This window comes from Bos indicus x Bos taurus, chromosome 16, assembly GCF_003369695.1.
Source record: "Bos indicus x Bos taurus breed Angus x Brahman F1 hybrid chromosome 16, Bos_hybrid_MaternalHap_v2.0, whole genome shotgun sequence".
NCBI lineage: Eukaryota > Metazoa > Chordata > Mammalia > Artiodactyla > Bovidae > Bos > Bos indicus x Bos taurus.
The window spans coordinates 44,102,896-44,117,639 of NC_040091.1; the positions used below are offsets into that span (position 1 = coordinate 44,102,896).

A 14,744-nucleotide genomic window follows, 5' to 3' on the forward strand; every position below is an offset into this window, starting at 1 on the left:
TTGGTGTGAGGGTCAAGTGTCTTCCTGAATCTGGCTTGAACCGCTGAAATGAGTAGAACCTAGGGATCGGGCACCCAGGTGGGATGAGCAAGTTTTCAGTGCTAAATGGGTTTCACATGATCCAAGAAGAGATATTTTAGAATTTTTTACTTCACTTGTGCTCAGTTTTATGTGATTTATTTATTAATCATGTAACAGAATCCCCCCTCCTCCCTTGTAGGAAATAAATTCTTGAGGGTAAGGGTGATGTTTGGCTATGTTTATATGTTGCATAGTATGATACATGATTGGGTATTATCTGCTGTAGTCGAGAATAAGTCATGACTGACCTAGGTATGTATTATTGATAATTTACATTTATAAAGCATTTTGCAATCTCTGAAGTGTATTTGCTGTGTGTGCATATACTTAATTTTCACAACAGCTCTGTGAATAGCTAGTTATTATTCCTTGTTGTTTTTTTTAGTCGCTAAGTCATCTCTGACTCTCTTGTGATCCCATGGACTGTAGTCCGCCAGGCTCCTCTGTCCATGGGATTTCCCAGGCAAGAATACTGGAGGGGGTTGCCATTTCCTTCTCCAGGGGATCTTCCTGACTCAGGTCTCCTGCACTGCAGGCAGATTCTTTACCATTGTGGGAAGCCCAGTTATTATCCCAGCCCTACAGCAGGGAAACTGACTCAGAGAGAGTGATTTCCCCAAGGCACTAGCCCTGGCAGTGCCAAAGCATGAACCTTTGCTTCTCAGTCCACTATGCTTGCAATTCTACCAAGGGGCCAAACCTCCTGGGACCACTGAAATAGTGACAAGAAACGGTTTCCTTAAATGAGATTTGGGCCCTGAGCATGATTGAAATTTGAGTACTTTATCCAGATTGCTTCTGGTAAGTAGTGTAAGGTGTTTGTATGTGGTTGGTGGCTTTATTTTGAAGAGGCAAATGATGTTTGTGTAGAGGTTTATATAAGTAACCTGAAACAATGCAGAATAGTTCTGTATCATTGACTGTCGAATGAATGCCTTTAACACTGATTAGATTACAGTGGAACTAAGCCAGCCTACCAAATTTTATCAGTTAAGATAAAATCCAGTGCAGTCTGATGAATCTGGAAACTAGTGAGAGGACTATACATTTATTTTTATTAAAAATCAGTCCTCTTTCTCATGTCACTCCAAACCCTCTGGCTTCCTAAGTTTTGAATGTACCTGAATCACTCCAGCCTCTGGACATTTGCAGTTGCTTCCTCTCTGCTGCAGTGGTCTCCGTGTCTCTTCTATACTCTTGGGACAAAGCTGCCTCCCTGACCACTGTTTAAAATTACAGTCCTCTTATACTCCCTTGTTCCCATTGGACTCCCTACATAAGCTCTTTTAGTGTAATAGATATATCTGTATATTTGTATATATGTTTATACCTTTCTCCACTTCCTGGAACATCAGGTCCGCAGGCCAGGGATGTTTGTATGGGGTTCTCTGCTGTTTTCCCCACACGTGGGCATGTAACTAGCGCACTGGGCATTCAGCACACTAGCATCGTGGGTATTCAGTTGACATTTGTTCAGTGAAGAAGATTGTTTTGAATCTGAAATGTTTTTTAGATTAGAGTTCTCCTTTTGTTAATTTTAAACTGTCTTTTCCTGTATTTCCTGTTGAATTGGGTTGAGTAGTGGATCGACTTGATATTTTCAAAATTTTCTTCTTTCTTACTAGGGAAGAGTACCTTCTGTCTGGGTGGGAGAGATTAAAATGAGTGTGTTTCCTAAATGTGTCTGTGCTAATTATCAGCAAGGATATATGTAGGAAAAGTTGGCCCCTGTGAAGATACAGATTGTAACCTGAGCAGTAGCTTGCCATCAGGTCAGGTGGGTTCACCTTGGCGAGGGGGGCTTCAGACTCCACTACAGATGCTCTCTTCTTAGTTCCCCTTCTGTAGCCTGAAAAGTGGGGTGATGACTCTTGTTTGGTTCACATCACTGAGTAGTAGACAGAATCCAGTGAGAGCATGGCAGGGGCCTGCTTTGTGAACCCCTTGCTGTTATACAAAGACACTATAGTGTTACCTACCGAGGAGAACATTTCCAGTGTCCTGAGGTGACAGCTACCTTTCTCAGCGCCACTGGATCCCTTACCTCAAATGTTGCATTGTATGTTGGTCGTTTTATAATGAAGCTCAGAAAAATGATGATTATTGTGGTAAATGCAGAGGGAAAAAAAAATCCCCACTGTGCTATATTTCAGGGACAAATGTGAACAGAAGTTGAATTGACTTTAGCTTTGGATTATCAGTATTCTTAGTTATCTGAAAGTTGGACACACACACAGAGGGTTTCATTTTATGGATGGTTTATCTACTGATCATTGATTTTTTCTTGCTAACTCTCGGTAGAAACAACTCAAAGTTTTTTGTAAGTAGAAGTACACTATATGATTTTGTAGGGAGTAATGTTGAATGTACAATTTGGACTTACTACTTTTTTTCTGTTTAAGTGCTGAAATAATATTTTTGCACTGTTTTCTGGAGCAGTTATCTTGTTAACCCTGGGGAAATTATGTTTTCTTGAACTTCTCTGAAGTATGTCTGTCCTGAACTGAATCTGAGAGTCTTTTGGCCTAAGCTCCTTGTTCTTTTTAGACTCCCAGGAGACCTTGGTATGTTTTCAATGTCAAAGAGGAATGTTTTAACAACCACGTTAGCTGATGGTTTTCTTTCTTGCATGATTGGCTTGTTCGGGCTCTAAACTTAGGCCCAATGGAGAAAGTAATATGTCTCTTTGTGTATTTTCAATTGCTAACACTAGTGGCCTCCAGGGACTTGGGGGTTTATTACTGTCTGCTTAGCAGATGATTCATTGAAGCAGAACTTTTGCAGGCAGTAGAATAATTTTTCATTTTCTGGAAATATGTTTAGAAAATTGAAATCCTATCTGAGAGTGCATTTCCTCTATAGAAGGAAGCAATTTAGGTTTGTGCTTCATACTGTCACACTTCTGACTTTGCTTATAGACTTGGCATTATTGCTCCTTCATAGGTCTCTCTCCCAAAGCTTGTTGTTAACTTTTTTTTTTTCCCTGAATGCCTAAGGATATTTGAAGTGCTAGTGGGAATGTCTCTACTGGTATCAAGTTTGACCTAAGAGGTTTGGAGAGAGTACATGATAATGTTTACGGCTTTGGCATGACCAAAGAGAATTTTCTCTGTGTTTGAGGCATGTAATTACAAACTGACTTGGTGGTTGTTGTCCGAGTAAAGAGGACCAGTCTTTTGTTTGTTTGCATGTATTGTTCCTATCTGGCCTGAGTAGCACAAGAAACAGGTGGTTCTCCTGTTGACCAGTTATCTCCTCTTTCTGCATGAGAGCATCAAGGATTGGGACCATGGGCTCTTCCCTTGTGGTATCTTTACTTCTGAACACCTGGCAAATAGACAGTGTTTGGTACAAACTTGAACAAGTGAGATGAGATACTGGGGAAGATGATAAAAGAGTGCAAAAGAAAAATTACTGGTTATTATGACTGTTCCAAGACTGACTTTTAAGTAAAATTAAAAATTTTTAATTTTTTAATAAGATTGGACTTTGGGGTTCACTCTTCTCATTATATTACTGTTCAGACTTTCCTTTTGGGCTTTAGTTTTAGACGTTTAGGGAGACTATCGGAGAAGGCAATGGCACCCCACTCCAGTACTCTTGCCTGGAAAATCCCATGGACGGAGGAGCCTGGTAGGCTGCAGTCCATGGGGTCGCGAATAGTCGGATACGACTGAGCAACTTCACTTTCACTTTTCACTTTCATGCATTGGAGAAGGAAATGGCAACGCACTCCGGTGTTCTTGCCTGGAGAATCCCAGGGACAGGGGCGCCTGGTGGGCTGCCATCTGTGAGGTCGCACAGAGTCGACACGACTGAAGCGACTTAGCAGCAGACTTAGCAGCAGGGAGACTATTAATAGTGGATATTTGGAAGAATGTATAAACCACCTAATAATCTCTAAAGATGAAAGGTTGTTTTGGGAACCTGTTTGTTTTGTGAAGACAGAGATAATATATCTTTGAGAAACCAGTTTTCTTGGAAAATAACTAGAATAGTAGACTTAGAACATGTAAAAAATTGTAATCGAAGGCACAGGAATCTTGCTTTGAGGTTGTTATTTTTGAGTCAACTCTTATGTTTATTCTTGAGAGAAGCTTTGGAAATTTAGAAAAGTGACCAGAAAGAGTCTTCAGAAGACAGTGCACTGTGAGACATCCTAAGACATTTTCCAAGGCTCTCCAGATTACATACTTTTTTTTTCAGGTGGAAATAATTTTTACTATAGGTTCTTTCCCTTTTAAATTAATATTGTGGTTCATAAAACTCCTTTTTTATTTTTTTTTGTTGTTCAGTTGCTAGGTTGTGTCCGACTCTTTGTGACCCCATGGACTGCAGCACACCAGGCTTCCCCATCCTTCACTATCTCCCAAAGTTTATTCAAGTTCATGTCCTTTGAGTCGGTGATGGTGTCTAACCATCTCATCCTTTGCCCATGCCGCCTTCTTTTGCCTTCGATCTTCAGTCTTTTCCAGTGAGCTGGTTCTTCCCATCAGGTAGCCAAAGTATTGGAGCTTCAGCATCAGTTCTTCCTGAATAATCAGAGTTGATTTCCTTTGGGATTGACTGGTTTGATCTCCTTGAAGTCCAAGGAACTCTCAAGAGTCTTCTCCGGCACCACAGTGATTGTGCCCCTTATATGTTGTTTACTGGGATACACTTTACTTTTTCATTTTAAAAGGAAAAAACAGTTTGTATACAGAAAGCATCATTTGCCCTTATGCATTCAGATATTGTTCATTATTAGTGTGATAGAAAGTCCCAAACAATTCGCTAGCTGAGGCCAGCAACTGTTTATGTTTAAATTTTGTGTCATTGTCCTAACTTTTTTCCTGTGGCAAGTAAGAAGTTTTCAGTGCTAAAGCATGAGTAAGGAAGAGAATCATTGAACAAAATATTATTTTAGGAAAGGAAATATGGGAAAATGTTACAGGAAAACCAATTCTACTCTCTTTTTTTCTCCTAGCATTTTTGAAACGTTGGGGTTGTTGGAGTGGTTGGATTTTCCCTGGAATTGAGTGAGAAATTCAGAAGACTGAAGCCCAGGCTTACTGTCTACCTTTCACGGAGGCCCAGCCGTGAGAGGACAGAAGAAGGCACGTGGCGAATCATGACAGCTGACAAAGACAAAGACAAAGACAAAGAGAAGGACCGGGACCGAGATCGGGACCGGGAGAGAGAGAAGCGAGACAAAGTGCGTGAGAGTGAGAACTCGAGGCCCCGCAGGAGCTGTACCTTGGAAGGAGGAGCCAAAAATTACGCCGAGAGTGATCACAGTGAAGACGAGGACAATGACAACAACAGTGCCACCACGGAGGAGTCCACGAAGAAGAACAAAAAGAAGCCCCCGAAAAAAAAATCTCGTTACGAAAGGACAGATACCGGCGAGATAACATCATACATCACGGAGGACGATGTCGTCTATAGACCAGGAGGTGAGGTGCCTTTGGGTCTTTACAGTGTCTGTGGTTGAGAAACCTGGTGTCAGCCTGTGGATGCAGGTGGACATGAAACCCAGAAGAATGGGTAGTGGTTTGGGGCAGGAAAACTCCAGGTATTCAATAGCTCCAGGCTTCAGTCAGCTGGTGTGCTGGCCCTTCCCTGTGCCCACCTCTGGGCCTGCCCGTGAGGCTCTCCTTCTGTCCGTGTCTTCTGCTGCTCATTCTCACACTTCACTGTCTGCCCAGAACTTTGCCTCTTTTCACGTCCTCCTTTTCCTTTTGTCTTCAGCACAGATTAGACTGTGGTGAGGCCCTGCAGAGTGGAGTACACGGTGGGACAAGTAAGCCTTCAAGTTCAGGGTTACGGGTCATTTTACATTGGCTACAGGAGTGACCAGAAGCTAGACAGGGGTTTTTAGTGGGCTTCAGACCAGGGTTTATTCCTCCTGACGACCTCCTTTTCCCTAGAATTAAGCTTCAGGGCCTCTAATCAATGATAATAGATGAAGCCAACTAACCTGCTTTGTTTTCCAGGAAAGATACTGCGTCCACTCGGTATATTGAGGTTATTTGTAGCAATTAGAGAGAGACCAGACCCAGCTTGCAGATAAGATGTAGGGAAGCAGGTGGTTCAGAACCTGTTGAACACCAGCAATACCTTCCTTTTTCATTTGATACATTGTGTATATTCGGGTACTTTCCTTACAGAAGTCAGTTTAAAAAAAAAAACTAGCTGAAATCAGTTCTTTGAATTGCTTACAGTGTTGAGGAATGACATGAGTTGCATGAGATGTAGTTAATAGGTTGGAAGCCTCCCAGTTTGATGTTTTTCTAGGAGCTGGAGATTAAAGAGATTATGTTATTAACCTGGTACCGTTATTTTGCTGAGCTGTACTGTAGCTGTGCTGAACTTCACATAAAGTACTCGATTTTTTTCCCCCATATAGAAATTAGTTTTGAATTTTGAAAAATAATGTTTTCAAACTTACATAGATTAGCTTGTATTCACTATACTTTTTGGCTGATGACTGAGAAGATATTTATGTGATATAAACTTATCAAAATTTCTGGGGGAAATTAGATAAACTTATCTAATTTCTGGGGGAAATTAGAGCTCTGTTGTGGAGATTTGGTAGTGTGTAGGTTACCGAACTGACAGAGTCTTTGATTCACCCTTAACATGTTGGACAGTCAGAATGTCCTAGCCACCAAGGAACATATGTCAGTATAGACAAACCGCACGTTGATTGCTACAGACCTGTGTACTTCTAGATCACAAGAAAGAGACAGAATGCATTAACTTTTTTCGATACAGGTTACAGATGATACCTTAAAAATAAGGGATGATCTGATTTGTCATTGTGTCAGAAGGCTGGCTGTCTTGTGCAGAACTGAGGGCCAGCCTTTCTCAGCGGAGAGTTACTCTTTTTTTTTTTTTCAAAATGCTTCTCCAAAATACTTGTAGTCCGAAATATATGGGAAGTGCTGCATGTACTGTCTCTCATGTGAGACTGTCATAGTTAATAACTTGGAGAAGCCCTGCAGTTAAGGAAACTTCTTTAACATTAAAAAACAAAACAAAACAAAACCTGCCATTTCCCCTATTTGTGGGGCTGTGGCATCCTGTTTCTGCTGAATATCTCCTTAAGAAAAATCATTTTTGAGAAAACAAGTTTGAGAACTGTTGCACATTCATATTGCATATTCTACAGGATGGTGGGAAATCTTTTCTTCTTGATGTTTAGAAGACTGTGTGGAGGGAGGTTGGTAATGGCTTATTTTCAAAACAGTAGGTTCTTGTTTTGGGGAGGAACTGTGTACTTAAGGGAGGCAGACATTGTTTCAGTAAATCTGAGGACCTTTGTGAAATGTGAAAAAGGTATACAGGCTCTCTGGAAGCTGTTATAAAGGACTGAAAACAACAAAAATGGCTTGAAAATTTTCTGTGGTGCTCCAGCAGAACCACTTGTGGGAGACGCCCCTGTGCTTGGCCGGGTGACAGGTGCGGCCTGTGGTTTGCATACTGCCAGGTCCATAGATGTTTGCCTCTTTGGTAAGGAGACGGTCTTTGACCTTCTCAGTAGTTTTGTTTCTTTTGGGGTTATTATGCATTTGAAGGTGAATGACTTCTCAGTGGAAGATGTTAAAATATTGCCTCTTCTTTAGGTTTTTCTTCTCCTTTTGTCTTTTTTCTTTCTGATCTTTGTCTTTCTTGGTGCAAAGTACTACAGTAAAATCTTCAGTTGGTGATGAAAACCCTTACATGCACCCAACTGCAGAGATTCTCTTTGGTTAATTGTATCTTAAGGGTTTCAGTAGGGACTTTATGGGGCATCATAAGGGATTCTTCAATGTATTATTAGTTTTTGAGTAGTAGACCTTTTATGGGCTTCCCTGGTGGCTCAGTGATAAAGAATATGCCTGCAGTGCAGAAGTTGCAGGAGACATGGGTTCGATTCCTGGGTCAGAAAAGTCTTCTGGAGGATGAAATGGCAACCCACTACAGTATTCTTTTTGCCTGGAGAATTTCATGTACAAAGGACCCTGGAAAGCTCCAGTCCATGGGGTTGAAAATAGTCAGACACAACTGAGCACAGTGTCTTTTCAGATCTTTTATGCTCATTTGAAATCACAGATAAATTTTTTCCTTTCCTGAATTGGTTTCAATACTCAGATTAAGTCTAAATTACAAATACCTCCCAAAATGTCATTAAGATTGAGCCTAGTGGCGAGCAATAACATGAGGATAAAAATAGACTGTTATGTAATATATGTGCTTGTCCTTGGGGGATAAGCCTATGTTCATACTGTTTGGTCTGAGAAGACTGAGGTTTTATTGAGGAAATGGGTATTTAGGATTTTCGTAGCTAAGGTTTAATCTCATGCCTGGTTACAACCAGTTCTTTCTGATCCTGCTCCTCATTTCTGCAGCTTTTTATTGGTCTTAGAAGCACAGCATGATGGACTTGTAGTTACACTGTCCACGTTACCTCCTACCTTAGGGTCTTTGTACCTGCTGATGCCTCAGGTTTGTGACCCCCCACCCCCCTACCCCCACTCCAACCCAACAGACAGACATGCTGAGCTACTGTCCTCTCTTTAGTACTCCATTCCAGTGCCATCACCTTCCTCCCACACCCCAATTATCCAGATTTCCTTAATAGGTACAGTCTTGAAGTCATGTAGCTTTCCTTCTTGCACTTGTAACAGTAATAATTTTCTGTTTATTTCTGTTACTATTTTAGGATGTCTGTCTCCTCCATGAAGGTGTCTACTCTGTTTCTACTTATTGAATTCCTGAGATCTGCAAGAATAGTGTACACATAGCATGGATTCCATAATACTGGTTTTTTGTTGTTTGTTTTGGCCTCACTGCATGGCTGTGGGATCCTAGTTTTCCAACCATGGACTGAATCCAGGGTCCCTGCAGTGAAACCACGGAGTCCAAACCACTGGACCACCAGGGAAGTCCAATACTTGATGAATAAATAAGTTTCTGAAATTTTTATTCAAAAATATATTGACTGATTGATGATGTCACAGAATAATGCTTCTGGAAGTCCAGTTCGAATAATTTATTTCCCAGTGAATGATTTAACAAGCTTGTTATAAAAACAAAAATCAAAACCTTGTGGAGCTCTGTGTATACTTTGCATCTGTGTCTAATCTAACTTCTTTGTTGTCCATCAGCCGTTACTCTATTTCTGAGATGACTGTCACAGTGACAAATTGATTTTTTACACAGCTGTGTGCAGTCAGATTTCTCTTATGGGCATTTTCAGCATAGAGTATTGGTTTCTAAAGTTTGCTGTGGGTGGCATATAAATTTCTTTCTGCTTTTTTCTTCCTTCTTTTCCCTCACTTTATTGAGATATAACCAATACATGACATTAAGAAAATGTGTAGTTACACAGGGAACTTAATTCAGTCAGGAGGGGAACTGCCATTTGTCACAACATGGATGAACCTGAGGTCATTATGTTAAGTGAAAAAGTCAAAGAGAAGTACCACATGATCTCTTCCACTTGTGGGATCTAAAAAAACCAAACTCAGAAACAGAGAACAGATCAGTGGTTGTCACAGGTGGGGAGGTGGGGGATAAGGAGTCAGGGAGGTGAGTGAAGGCAGTCAAAGGGTACAAATTTCCAGCTATAAGATGAATAAGTTCTGGGGATGTAATGTACAGCATGTGATGGGAGTTAAAAATACTGCTATGTGTATTTGAAAGTTGCTAGGTAAATAGAGTAAGCTCACATGACACACACAAAATTCTCCAGGCCAGAATACTGGAGTGGGTGGCCTTTCCCTTCTCCAGGGGATCTTCCCAACCCAGGGATTGAACTCAGGTCTCCCACATTGCAGGTGGATTCTTTACCAGCTGAGCCACAAGGGATGCAACACACACACACACACACACACCACCACGAGCGAGTGCACAAAATTAGTGATTTTATATATATATATATATATATATATATATATATGTTGCAAAATGATTATGCCACAGTGAGGTTAGTTAGTGTAGCCATCATGACACAATGACACATAGTTATAGTTTTGTACTTACTTAGAAAAAAAAGTTAAAGCATGGAACTTTAAAAAATGTATAGTTTCCCTTTGGTTCAGATTTCTGTTTAAAGAGGGGAAGGGAGTTACCAACTTTTTAACAAATGATACGTCCTACCATTTAGCTCCTGATTCTTCACTGAGTGATTGGTCTCTGACCAGTTAAGAGGCTGAATTTGGTTTTAAAGTCTTGCTTTTCTGAATAATTGAAAGCTTATCTTCTGCAGTCACTCAGACAAACATTCTTTCTCAAAGTAAACCTAAAGAAAACTCTGGCATTTGGTGTTCCAGGACATACATTTTTGGAGAAAATAAAAGCTCATTGATCTGCAACTTTTTATCCATGTCTTCTATCTGTAGAAGAATTTTTAGGTGAAATTGACATGAAAATGAAAGTGTCTTCTTGAGGCATTCTTATTTGGGAGGGAGTGTGAGTTTTTCTGATGATTGCAAGAATTTTTTTGTGTTACAAGAAACATGAATCCTGGCATAAAGGCACCTGTAGGGTTGATAATGATTTAACTTGTGTGACAAGATAATTTGCATGTAATAAACCTAATATTAATCTGCTTAAAGCTTTTCAGTGGATCACTTTTGCTAATAGGACAGAGTCTAAAACCTTCACATGGCACACCAGACTGTGATAAGATTGCCTGTCTGTGTATCGTCTTTGGATATTTTTTGACAAGAAAGAAACACAGGCAGCGTGTGAGCTTGCAAGGGCTGTCATAACAAAGCACCACAAGCTGAGTAGCTTAAACAGCCAAACGATAGAAATGTATTGGCTCACAGTTTTGTAGGCTGCAAGTTCGAAGTCAAGGCGCTGGTAGGTTTGGTGCTCCCGTTGAAGGTACTGGAAAAGGATCTATCTGTTCCACGCCTCTCCTAGCTTCTGAGAGTTCCTCGACTTGTCTGAGCATAGCTTCAGTCTTCACATGGCATCTCTTTGTGTGCCTGGTTTTGGGTCTCACCAAATTTATCCTTTTTATAAAGACACAAATCATTGAATTAAGGCCCCACTCATTCTAATTAAAAGTGATCACATCTGCAGTGGTCACTTTTTTCAGGAAGGTCAGTCACATTTTGAAGCACTGAGGTTAGGACTCAGATGTATAAATTTTGGTAAGATGCGGTTCAGTACATGACAGGCAGGAAGAGCATTGTTGCCAGGAGGACTCAGGTTTGAGTGACCGGAGTCTGTGACCACTTCAGCTCTCCTTAGTTGTGTGTCCTTCCAACACCTGTGAAAATATATTTATTTTCAATCACGTTTTAGTATACTTTTCATTGTGGATTGCATTAATTTTTTTTTTTCTGTTTCTATTGAAATTTTACTTTGCCTTTTCCTAAGCCTAAAGAAATGATTGCCTTTTAGTGTTTATTAGGAAGTTATTCAAATCCTGCATATGTATAGGAAAGAATTTTAGCACATAAAAAGTTATGACTTTATGAGGGTGGAAGAAACAAGAGAAACTTCTAAAGTTATTCTAACCAAAAGAATGGGAAGTGGCAGAAAATTTGGGGACGAGTTAACTCTATCTTTTTCTGTTTCGTAAGGAAAGGAAGGGTCTTTGAGTGAAACATGTACCCCAGAGCTTGCTGGAGTGTTTGGTGTCAGCCACAGGTCAGCAACCTGTTAGAAATGCAGTCTCAGGTTCCACTCCGGATCTACTCAGTCAGCATTTTTGTTTTCATAAGATTTCCAGGTGTTTTAAATACACATTAAAATTTGAGAATCATTGATGTAGACCAGTGCTTCCCTGTCTTTTTCAAGTTAGTGCACAGATAGAAAATGAGTGCATTGCCTTGAGGGTTGAGAGGCCCAGCATCCCAGCACACTCACAGCAGACTGGAGTTTAGGCAGATCCAAAAAAGGGGAGACAACTACTTCTGACTGAATACACTAAAGCCTTTGACTGTTCGGATCACAATAAAATGTGGAAAATTCTTCAAGAGATGGGAATACCAAACCGCCTTACCTGCCTCCTGTGAAACCTGTATACAGATCAAGAAGCAACAGAACCAGACATGGAACAACAGACTGATTCCAAATTGGGAAAGGAGTTCATCAAGGATGTATATTGTCACATTGCTTATTTAACCTATATGGAGAGTACATCATGCAAAATGCCAGCCTGGGTGAAGCACAAGCTGGAAACAAGATTGCCGGGAGAAATACCAATAACTTCAGATATGTGAGCTTGAGAACAAATTGTCAGTTGTGAGGGACAGAGGGAGCTGTAACTGTGGATGGCTACACCATTATAACCGTGGATGCCCACTGTTTTTAAAGCACCTGCTCCTTTTCAATGCTGGACTTCCTTTACATGTGTTGTTTCTGCTCCTTAAAATCTCTGCACAAATGAGTCATTGTTTTCCTATAATATCTATGGGGAAACAGGCCACACAGCTGGTTTGTAAGTCTGCATGGGCCTGGGAGAATTGATTAAAGCCCAAAATGGATTGACCTTTGATGCTTTTGAACTGTGGTGTTGGAGAAGACTCTTGAGAGTCCCTTGGCCTGCAAGGAGATCCAACCAGTCCATCCTAAAGGAAATCAGTCCTGAATGTTCATTGGAAGGACTGATGTTGAAGCTGAAACTCCAATACTTGGGCCGCCTGATGCAAAGAGCTGACTCATTTGAAAAGACCCTGATGCTGGGAAAGCTTGAAGGCAGGAGGAGAAGGGGATGACAGAGGATGAGATGGCTGGATGGTATCACTGACTCAATGGATATGAGTTTGAGTAAACTCCGGGAGTCGGTGGTAGACAGGGAGGCCTGGTGTGCTACAGTCCATGGGGTCGCAAAGAGTCTGACATGACAAGCCATTGAACTGAACTAAACTTGATAAAATTACTGAAGATAATGAAAATAAGAAACACAGTTACGCTGAAACTAAAGAAGGGATAGGCCTATTTCTTAGAAAATGCAAATGAAATAATTAATTTGCTCCTTTTCTTTCTCCTACTCCTGAAGTCAGTACATGTTGCCTGCTTTTGAAAGTTGTTTCTCTCTCTTACTAGATAAATATAAGGATTAATTGTTAAAAAGGTAAATGGTTAACAAGTATGAGAAGTACGTTGAGCAGGGTGAGGTAAGGTGTTGCAGAATATTTAGGATAAATTTTGATTACTGAATTTGAAACCTTAACCCAGCAACTGAAAGGGAAAATAAATGGTTTATGTATCTAATAAATGTGAGCGTATTGTATTCATTAAGGTTTTTTTTTTTTTTTTAAATGGAAACTGGAGAATATCGGCCACATCTACATGAAAATAATTTGTTGGTAGAGTAACTCACAGACTGGGTGGACACCTATCTGGATTGAGGGCAGTTCGGATTTTGGGTTAGCAGAAACTCCTGACCGTTCCATCTGGGTGCTACCCCCAGAATAGTGTCCTTCAGCATTTTCCTGCCTTGCTGTCACTCAGCTCCAGTCACAGTCTCAGAAGAGTAGGTTGCTTGGTGGAACTTGAATTGCATGTCTGTGTCTTGTATAAAAGAAAGACAGATACCTTGCTTTATTGCTCCCCCTAAACTCCACCTGGTGGGGCTATGGTGACTTCCCCCAGTGGAATACAGGGGTGGGGGGTCGTAGATGAGAGAGGTCCCCACGTACCACTTCATCAGGAGACTGTCACTGTGGCTCCATATTCAGGGAGAACTTCTAACGACATATGGATATTTATAAATAGTTTGTTCTGCTATGCATGTGCTGGGTAAATAGAGGAAGAGTGTCAGCACAATGTGTGATTTGTGCTGGTTCATATGCAACTTTCTAGGTGAGAGGTTTGTGAATAGAGGGGCTGGGATTAGAGTGTGCAATTACATGGTGTAATATAGGTTACATTTTAGCAGAAAAGGAAAGGTAGGTGAGAATTTAAATCTTCAGTTTGGTTGTCACCCTGGTGAGAGCCCTTTCGTTTCTTTCTAAAGTGAAATGAGTAAATGATGCCTGCCCTGGGGCTCCGTCTCCAGAGAGGTGCCCCCACTTTCCATGCCTGCTGTGCTTGCCTGCACAGAAGCCCCAGGTTAACCTGTACTTTTTGGGTACCTTTGAATCAGCACCTGTTGTTTTAATGTATTTTAAATATTCCCTAAGGCAATTCTTCAGCCACTCTGGGTTCCTGCTTGGACAGCGCTATGTTATTTCTTGAGGATATGCTTACTGATTAAAAAAAAACAAACCTGATTTTAGAATCACAAAAGTTTGAGTAAGCTGCTCCTTACTTATCCTGTATTTTATCTTTACATTTTTTTAGTGAAATATAAGATTTTCCCAGATGAACACACACACTTGTGTGTGTGCGTATATATATTCCAGAGTGTCAACATGACGAGCAGTGAACCAGAATGTATCCTTAACCTGTATATTCCAAAAGAAACAGAGATGTTTTGTATGTGCCCATTTTTTGATGAAAATCACCCTTACTCATGACAGATACGTGTTAAATAGTAATCCTTTGAAGGCATTTTTTATGAGCAGTTAATCGTCAAACTCCGAGATCTAGCTTTCTGGTCATATATTCACCTCGGTTTCCTGGGTCCCAGTTGTGGCCTGAATCCAGAAATCCTTTGACACCTCCTCCCCGTAGGACTTCCCCTCTGAGGGTCTCTCCCCATCTCACAGTCCCTTTGCTGCTGCTGCTAAGTC

The 14,744-nt window shown here is 40.8% G+C and overlaps 1 protein-coding gene across 1 annotated transcript in view; it reads left to right on the forward strand.

Moving 5' to 3' along the window:
* Nucleotides 1-14,744, forward strand: part of RERE (arginine-glutamic acid dipeptide repeats) — a 303,344-nt gene that overhangs the window by 38,368 nt on the left and 250,232 nt on the right. Inside the window, 1 exon segment of the mRNA XM_027564998.1 lies at nt 5,048-5,516. Within this exon segment, the coding sequence (XP_027420799.1) occupies nt 5,192-5,516 (325 nt within the window). The 5' untranslated portion in view covers nt 5,048-5,191.